The 9,131-nt window shown below is 42.0% G+C and overlaps 1 protein-coding gene and 1 long non-coding RNA gene across 5 annotated transcripts in view; one reads left to right on the top strand and one right to left on the bottom strand.

Annotated features, from left to right (window-relative positions):
• The first annotated feature begins 250 nt into the window (after positions 1-250).
• Positions 251-4,189, top strand: LOC144089699 (uncharacterized). The gene is made up of 5 exons (XR_013305148.1): positions 251-420; positions 1,427-1,487; positions 2,809-3,009; positions 3,097-3,263; positions 3,436-4,189. It is a non-coding gene; the product is annotated as an uncharacterized LOC144089699 (long non-coding RNA).
• numb (NUMB endocytic adaptor protein) overlaps positions 3,477-9,131 on the bottom strand; it is a 20,720-nt gene continuing 15,065 nt past the window's right edge. For all 4 annotated transcript variants that reach the window (XM_077620792.1, XM_077620795.1, XM_077620793.1 and 1 more), the window contains 7 exons: positions 8,929-9,003; positions 7,452-7,592; positions 7,173-7,377; positions 5,921-6,220; positions 5,706-5,849; positions 5,096-5,302; positions 3,477-4,990 (listed from right to left, as the gene is read on the bottom strand). In XM_077620792.1, the coding sequence (XP_077476918.1) occupies positions 4,383-4,990; positions 5,096-5,302; positions 5,706-5,849; positions 5,921-6,220; positions 7,173-7,377; positions 7,452-7,592; positions 8,929-9,003 (1,680 nt within the window). In that variant the 3' untranslated portion in view covers positions 3,477-4,382. The remainder of the gene's footprint in view (positions 4,991-5,095; positions 5,303-5,705; positions 5,850-5,920; positions 6,221-7,172; positions 7,378-7,451; positions 7,593-8,928; positions 9,004-9,131) is intronic.

Below are 9,131 nucleotides of genomic sequence, written 5' to 3'. Positions count from 1 at the left end.
TCCTACTTTTTAAATCCTACTTATATAATTGTAAAAAAATAAACACATTACAATTTTTCTGTGACATTTTGCAACGCATTTCAGAAAGGGGCAAATTGTAACTGATAAACGACAACAAACGGTCAATTACGGATAAACTATGACTAGTATTGTGTCCAGCCAATGATATGATTCGGTTTACGTCACGTGTGTTTACTTCCGCATCATGAGTTAATGTTCACGACATTGATTGGCTGAATTAGATGCGCGTTCTGCGCAGGTGCCTCTAATTCACATGTTAGCGTATAGCTAACAGTTTGGTGGAGCTGCTGCCTAGCCTTTATCGTGTAAAAAGAGCAAAATTAAAAAAGAAATGCGGTTCTTTTATGATGGAATGGCTTTCGGAGTATGTGCAAATAGAATAACAAGTGGTGAAATTGGGTAAGAACTGTGTAAAGCTTCGCTTTATGTGTTTTTGTCCGTGTTTGTATGCTTGCGTGTATAGTGTGCATGTGTGTTCGCGTGTAGTACGTGTGTTCGTGTGTAGTACGTGTGTTCGTGTGTAGTACGTACGTGTGTGTGTGTAATACGTGTGTTCGTGTGTGTGTAGTACGTGTGTTCGTGTGTAGTACGTGTGTTCGTGTGTAGTACGTGTGTTCGTGTGTAGTACGTGTGTTCTTGTGTAGTACGTGTGTTTGTGTGTGTGTGTGTAGTACGTGTGTTCTTGTGTAGTACGTGTGTTCGTGTGTAGTACGTGTGTTCTTGTGTAGTACGTGTGTTTGTGTGTGTGTGTGTAGTACGTGTGTTCTTGTGTAGTACGTGTGTTTGTGTGTGTGTGTGTAGTACGTGTGTTGTACGTGTGTTTGTGTGTGTGTGTAGTACAGTGTTCGTGTGTAGTACGTGTGTTCTTGTGTAGTACGTGTGTTTGTGTGTGTAGTACGTGTGTTTGTGTAGTACGTGTGTTTGTGTGTGTGTTTGTGTAGTACGTGTGTTCGTAGTATGTATATGCGTGTAGTGTGAGTAGTATTTGTGTTCGTTTGCGTAGTGTGTGTGTTATCGTTTGTCTTTAACCTACACAATGGACTATAAATGGAAATTAGCCCTCAGCTACAATCTTACATATATTCAATAATAAGAATATAAATCTGTTCATTAATATATGCTGTTATTAAATAAATCAAATCAGAAGAAAGTTCTCTGCAAAACATGCAGTGAAGCTAAAGTTGTAAGCGAATTTTCCGATGGAAAAATATTGCATATAATTGGCAACTTGACTATCTCAAGTGACACAATTAGCAGAAAAGTCATTGGAACGAAAATGAGAAAGACTAAGGAAAAATAAGGTCCAATTGAAGTCACATTTGTGCACGTTCTAATGACATTTATTAAGATGTTTTATTCATCGATTTTTTTTCATTCATTTTCTGAATCGCTTTATCCTCACTAGGGTCGCGGGGGGATCTGGAGCCTATCCCAGCTGACTTCGGGCCAGAGGAAAGCGACTAGAGGTAAGATCTTTATCCCGAGCGCGGACCCTTAAAATGTCAATCATTACTTCGGGTTCGGGTCGGACCGATGATGAAAAAAAAAAAAGTATATAATACTTAAACCATGTGGTCTCGCTGACTTAAAAAAAATAAGTTTTTAAAATGTATACTAAAATGATGTGTGGATACTAAACTAAGGAATACTTGTTTTAAAATAATTTGGAATTATGGATAAAACAGTATGTATGTCAATATGGCACTTTGCTTTTATATGTGAGGAAAAAGACTGGCATTTTGACGCTGAGCAGGCATTTAAACAGTTGAAATTGTCAAACAGTATATTATCGTGTAAAAAATGTAAATGTTTATACAGTCTTGTTTAACGTGGATTTCGTTACAAAAACAGGCTTTAATCTGTTATCATAAATCACCCCTCCTCCTCACAAATAAAATATTTAATTTTGGGTTTGCTTCGGGCTCAGGCCTGCAAATTAAGTTAATTCGCCGGGCTCTAAAACCCACGGGCCGGACTTTTTATTTTATTTTATTGAAAAAAGCCTTACTATACATGGTCGTTTTTAAAAGAAAATAAGCCTTACTATACATGGTCTTTAAAAATAAAAATAAAAAAGAGGCTTACTATATAAGGTAATTTTTTTTAAAGAAAATAAGCCTTACTATACATGGTCTTTTTTTAAAAGAAAATAAACCTTACTATACATGGTCTTTAAAAATAAAAATAAAGAGGCTTACTATATAAGGTAATTTTTTTAAAGAAAATAAGCCTTACTATACATGGTCTTTTTTAAAGGTAAAAAGAAGCCTCATTATACATGGTCTTATTTTTAAAGAAAAAAGCCTTACAATACATGGTCTTTAAAAAAATAAAAAAAGGCTTACTATACATGGTCTTATTTTTAAAGAAAAAAGTCTTACTATACATGGTCTTTAAAAATAAAAATAAAAAAAGAGGCTTACTATATAAGGTATTTTTTTTTAAAAGAAAATAAGCCCTAATATACATGGTCTTTTTTTAAAAGAAAATAAACCTTACTATACATGGTCTTTAAAAATAAAAATAAAGAGGCTTACTATATAAGGTAATTTTTTTAAAGAAAATAAGCCTTACTATACATGGTCTTTTTTAAAGGTAAAAAGAAGCCTCATTATACATGGTCTTATTTTTAAAGAAAAAAGCCGTACTATACATGGTCTTTAGAAAATAAAAAGAGGCTTCTTTTTAAGAGAGCCTTACTATAACATGGTCATTTTTTTTAAAGAAAAATATACATGGTCTTTAAAAAAAAAAAACCTTACTTATTTACATGCTCTCTTTTTTCAGAAAATTAGCCTTCCAATAGACGACCTTGGCGAAGAAGCATTCCCCGGACGCTCGCCGTTGACCTCGAAGGCCGCATACTTGCCTGCCGTCCGTTTGTGCAAGACTACATCAGGTGGTCCTCAAGAGCTGCTATTCCACTGGCCCACTAAAGTGACAACTTGGAAGATGCGGGCGGGGATGGAACCAACTACTTTTTGCAAGGTAAGCAAACACTCCCATTTGAGTTAAATCCCCAAAGCTTACTTTGCATGGTAAGCAAGCACTCTCCCATTTGCCCCCATTTTCTAGTTGACCTGAAAAGTGACAACTTAAAAATGCAGAAAGTGAACCAACTACCTTTTGCAGTCTCCAATTGGAGCCAAGTCAGCAACCCACTTCCCAACTTTGGCCGACTACTTTCCCTGAAAAGTGACAACTTTGAAGAAGCGGGAATCGAACCAACTACTTTTTGCATGGTAAGCAAACGCTCTCCCATTTGAGCTAAATCCCCAAAATGCTTTGCACTGGATTGGCCTATTATTTCTATTTGACCTGAAAAGTGACAACTTGGTAGATGTCTATGCATATTTTATTTCTTTTCCAATGTACAGGATGCTGTCTTAATGTGAATTTTCATTTTGTTAATAGAGCTATTTCATCGAAGGAAATACCTTTGCACGGAGACAGCATTTTTCCTCAACCATCATCATTTATTCCATCTTTGAACTTCAATATTTCTCCAAGTGAGTGGAATAAAGTTGTGAAATAATTACAAAATGGAAAAATAGATCAGAGAATAGATATATTCACAGGTTTTGATTGAAAAATAAAATAAACCACGACAGACAACGAAAAAGCGGAAAGCCTTTCTTTGTTTAGATTTGTCGTCCATTTGATATCGGCGCTTGTGCAAAAAAAAAATTAAAATACGAGGAATTCACTTCTTTTGGGGAAAAAAAAAAAATGAAAACGACACGTCCCGAAATAATAATAATAATAATAATCACCTAAACAAAAACCGTACTGGAGGATTTAAAAGCTGCTGTCGATAGGTCCTTATTGATTGTTGCTGCAATGAATTAGCACGTCTTATTTACAATCCATCACCAAAAGATTCCAATTAAAGACACGTCAAAAAAACAAAAAAAATGGTAAGCCGCTGTCCCTTCGCAAAATCTCTTAAGATCCCGTTAAAAATTAGCACGGCTGTCCGGGATTCTCTATAGATATATTTAAGTATATGTATAATATACACACACACACACACGCGTACGTACGTACGTGTATATGTACATAAATATGCACTTTTGTCACCACTGTACCTTTGGCAAGATGACAGTTGCAATCCAAAGCTATGTAAAATATACTATGCATATGCATAAAAATAAACATTTTGGCATTGTCTTGTTGAATTCTTCCAGTTGGGCGACGGTGGGGGGATGGGGGGGTTGGTTGGGGGGAGGGGCTTTTTCTGTGGGACCACCAAATGATGCTAAAGGAAACGTGGGAAGGAAGGTGGCGTTTTTTTTTAAGGTGTTCCTCTCTCAAGACCCGTCCCCCCACCACGAAAACCATCGCATCCTCGGGCGCCGTCATCAGAGTTGGATCTCAAAGGTCTTGTGCAGCTCGGTGGAGAAAGGGTTGGTGGGCGACGGCGTCGTGCGCTGCTGCGTGCGCCCCTCTAGCGCCGCCCACTGGGCCTCGAAGGCATCCTCCTGCACGCCGGGGGGTGGCCGCGGTGACGCCGCCCAATCCTTCGACCCGTTCGAGCCCCTGTCCAAGGGATGCGGCGGGGGGCCGGGGACCGGCCCGGCGGGCGGGGGCAGCCTGACGAAAGGGACGATGGGGACGGGCGGGGGCGCCGCCGAGCCGAAGACGTTGGCCACCATCTGCGAGGGGGTGATGCCCACCACGGGAACGCTCGGCTGCGGGAAGGACAGCCCGTTGGACATCGGGTGGAAGGCAGTCTGGTGGGGGCGCAGCAGGGGAACATACGCCACCGGGTTCACGGGTGGCGGGATGGGGGCGGCGAAGGGCGGGCCGGCAGCCAGGACGGGGTTAGGCGGTGGCGGCGCTCGGACAGATTTGGAAACCTCCTCCAGCCACTTTTCCGCTTCCGAGGGCGTGCGCTTGTGCGAGGACTGCAGCACCGGAGAAGACGTCGGCGGGACGATGATCACGGGAGTGGACGACGACCAATCGCCTAAAGAAAGAAAAATAGGTAAATGGTTTGTTTGGGATTCGTCGTTTGAAAAATACGGGTTGAAATTTGAAGTGTGGCGTGTAAAATGTCTTGTGATTGTTTTACCCGCTGGCGCCGAAGGGCCGGGGAGTCCGACGGGGGCTTTGGCCCAGGGATTCGTGTCTCGGGCGGGCAGGGCGGGGGCCGGCGTCGTCGAGGTCGGCGCCGCGGGGTGCATGGCGGCGGCGTTGGGCAGGTGGGGAGGCGGTACGCTGTGCGGGTGCGGATGCAGATGCGTGGCGGGAAAGGAAACGCCGGACGTAGAGCCGTTGACTGGAACGGTGGAGGGAGACAAAGGTTCAGACATGGCTAAAAAAAGTGTGCAAAAATAAAGGAAAAAATACAAGCGCCTAACCATGAATATAATCATAATAAAGTATAAAGTCTCTGATTTTTTGGGAGTCAAGAGCAAATGTTTTACCGAGAAAAAAGCAATGTCAAATGCAGGAAACAAAATGAGAAGGAATTTTGCGTCAATTCTTTTGCTACATTTCTATTTTTGCAAAGGTTTGTGCATTGTTTTGACTTTTTAGTCATTCATTTTTTGTAGCGTGCAGAGCTGCAAAACGTCTTGTAGTGGCATTTACAAAAAAAAATGATCAATGTTATCTCATGCTTTTCAATGACTTTGCCTTGTTCATTTTTGCAACAAAAAATAAATAAACATGACCGTTACCTGGCGCCAGGGGCGAGGGCGGCGAGGCGAGCGCTTTGGGCATGGGCGCGGAGGAAAAGGGGTCCTCTGGGGGTCCGCTGAAAGCACTGGTGATCTGACTGCACAGTGAACTGATGCTGTCGTTCTCTCCTTCCAACTCGGGTACTGCGTGAGGGGGGGGCGGAAATGGCGGTTACGACTCACGAGGACCACTAACTGCCGACTCCCGGTCTTACCCGCGTTCCTGATGGGGAAGTCGGACTTGCGGCGCATGTTGGAGGGCAGCTCGTTGGGGCGCAACGACATCTGGCGCTTGAAGGGCGACGTCTTCTGGCTGAGCGCCGGGAAGCCTCGGAAGGAGCCCTGCCTGGCCAGCGCCTCGGCGGGGGCGTGCCGGCGGGGGATGGCCTGCGAGCCCGCCGCCGACGACGACGGGAGCGGCGGCGAGGACGAGGGCGACGGCGAGCCGCCCGACTGGACGGCGGAGACGTTGACCACGCCGCCGGACGTGTTCCCCAACGCCTTGGCGTCGTTCTCTGCAAGCAAAAATGACGGAGAAAATATCAAAAGTGAGGTCGCTAATGAATATTGTAGGCTAGTGTTTGCGCTAGCACGGTAAATCGGTTATAGGACATCTTTTGGAATTACTATCTTATTGTTATAGGCTTGTTTGAAGTAAAAATGAAGCCAAAATGGAGGACTACCTCTTCCAAAAACAATATTTTATTACAACTGTACCGTATTTCCTGCAATAAGGCGCAACTAAAAGACTGGTTCATCTTTCTATGACAGAGCGCCAACTTGTGGATGTACAACACAATGCCCTACTACTACTACAGCACCTTAAAATCTGATACAAAAAATATATAAAATCATTTTTTTAAATTGCAGGTGCACCTCATAGTCCGTAAAATACGGCTACACACACAAAAAAAAAAAAAGAGTATGAAACAAACCAAATAAAAAAAAAAATCGCAGTGCAAAAAAAATCATTCAAAGTGAAAAATCACTGCTGTGGTTGCCAATTTCATCTGTTAGCAAAGCGCTAATATGAATTGCCAATTACTACCATTTATTCTTTAAATAAAAATCGACCTGTTTTTCTTCAAACCAAGAATGTAGCACCAATAATAAAACAAATATCAAAATCAACTTTACACATTACACATAACTAATGAAATTGGAACAACATTATTGCAACTAAATGATGTCATCAGACGCCATTAGCCTACATGACGACAAATTTAGCCAAACAGCTAAAAGTTAGCATCTCCAAACTGTCCGCCAAATTCTGCAGAACGTCAAATTGTGACAATTAGGCGCATACTGTCATCACCTGGACACCCTTTACTCCATCTTGTTTCCCCCTGGGGGTCAATTGAATACATGGAACGCCCCCGCCAATCAATCATCGTCATTAGCCCATTAGCCGCCACGGCGCTAGCTAAATACGAACCGTGGCGTGGTCAGTCATTTCTGAACACCCACCTTTTTTGGAGTCCTGCAGTTGCCTCATGACTTCCTCCCGCTCGGCCGCCTCGGTGGCGGTGGTGACGCGGAAGGACCCCTCGCGGGTAAACGTGGTCCGGTTGGCGTCGAAGGTGGCCGTGACGCCGCACTCCTTCTCCCGCTTCTGCTTGCGTTCCAGGCAGGCGGCGAAGGCGCACCCCACCGCGTGACTGAGCCGCTCCCCCTGAGCCAGACGGCGTATTGGCGTCAAATATTCGAGGGGTGGGCGGGGCGCAAATATCGCCGATATTTGGGTACCGAGTCTTTGATGGCCATGAAGCAGTGGCAGATCCAACGCCGCGTGGTCCCGTCCCGGCAGATATAGGAAAAGGCCCGCTCGAAATTTCGGTCCGGCGCGCAGAAGGACACCTTTTCGATGGTCTGGTCTAGAATCAAGTCCTGCGGGGAAAAAAAGGAAATTATAAATAAGAAGCACGGTGGTCTCATGACAAGTTAAAGCCTTTACAGCAGGGGTGTCATGTTTTATTGGTTCGCGGGCCGCTTTAACATCAACTTGATTTCACGTGGGACGGACCTTTTTAGATATAATATTTAGATTTTTTTTATATAAATGGATTAAAAGAACTGGATTAAAAGCCCTGAAAATTCTGTTTTCTATAGATCTAAAACAATGTTTATTTTAGCTTTTTTTTAAATATATTTTTTTGATTTTACAAAATTATTTTTGAACTAAAAACAGGAAAAAATGGATTAAAAAATTGAAAATTATTGATTTAAAAAGGGGGAAAATCAGGAAATGTCATATACATCTATACTCTTCATTTGAATTTGATCCTAAAACAGAAAGTCGGCACTCATGATTGACTTCCCCGGGCCGCACAAAATGATGCGGCGGGCCAGATTTGGCCCCCGGGCCACTACTTTGACACGTTTTACAGTAATCCCTCGAATATTGCGGTTAATATAGACCAGACATGGCCGGAACCATTGAAAAATCACAAAGTAGGGTCACCCAACTATAACTTTTTTTTTCCAGTGGTAGTTTTAGTAGCAAGAATGGCTTCTGCTTATGAGTTTCAGCGTGGATTTTCACTTTTTTCTTAAATAATTAATAGCAGAAAAAAATGGCAAAGAAGTGAATTTGATTAACTAATCGGGTGCAATGAAGGGTGCCCTCAATACCACTGAAACATGAGCAGTCACCACCAATCCTCCCAGTTTAAATGACTGCATTTTCCACTAGTTGTTTCATATAAATTTAAAATTCATCATTCATAATAAGTGACTGAAAAAAAAACCGATTAAAAATAACCAAGTAGTTTTAACCAGCAGATGTCACTGTCACCAATAGTATTTTCTTACTAGTGTATTATAACTTGCAATGTTAATAGTACAACTAGCCTAAATGGAGGCTTTTATAATATAAGATATTTTCATATGGCATAAATATTACCGAGGCTTCGCAAGTATGAAATAAACCCGTTAAAAAAGGAAAATGAAGTTTTGACTCTTAATTTTGCCAAAATATAATTTTTGGGTTCAATTGGACAAGCTTTTCTTTTAATTTTTTTGTAAATAACGCCAAATGGTTCATAGAATAGTCAAATTATTAATTTTTCTTTCCTTTAAAAATGTATATGGACCTTGGAACTCCATCAAAATGTTGATTTACAAAAAGGTAGCTTTTTTAGTTTGTTTTGTTCTCCAAATTCAAATAAAAATGATTAATAAAGCTCCACAACGGCAAAAACTTTGTGACCAATTGCCAGCCCACCTTGGTTTTGTCGTCGACCACCCGCAGACCGTCTGCCGACACCCAAAGCACGGCGCGCACCGCCTTCTTGCCAGCCTAAAACATAAGACATGCATTTTACTCAACACAAAAAATACATATTTTGTCATCCACACAAAAAAAAATGAAAGAGGAAGAAACAAGAAGTCGTTGCCGGGGTGCCCTGTTGTTAGAATAGTGACGAG

This window comes from Stigmatopora argus, chromosome 15, assembly GCF_051989625.1.
Source record: "Stigmatopora argus isolate UIUO_Sarg chromosome 15, RoL_Sarg_1.0, whole genome shotgun sequence".
Classification (NCBI taxonomy): Eukaryota; Metazoa; Chordata; class Actinopteri; order Syngnathiformes; family Syngnathidae; genus Stigmatopora; species Stigmatopora argus.
Note: the sequence above shows the minus strand (reverse complement) of the source record. Positions and strands in the feature narration are given on the sequence as shown.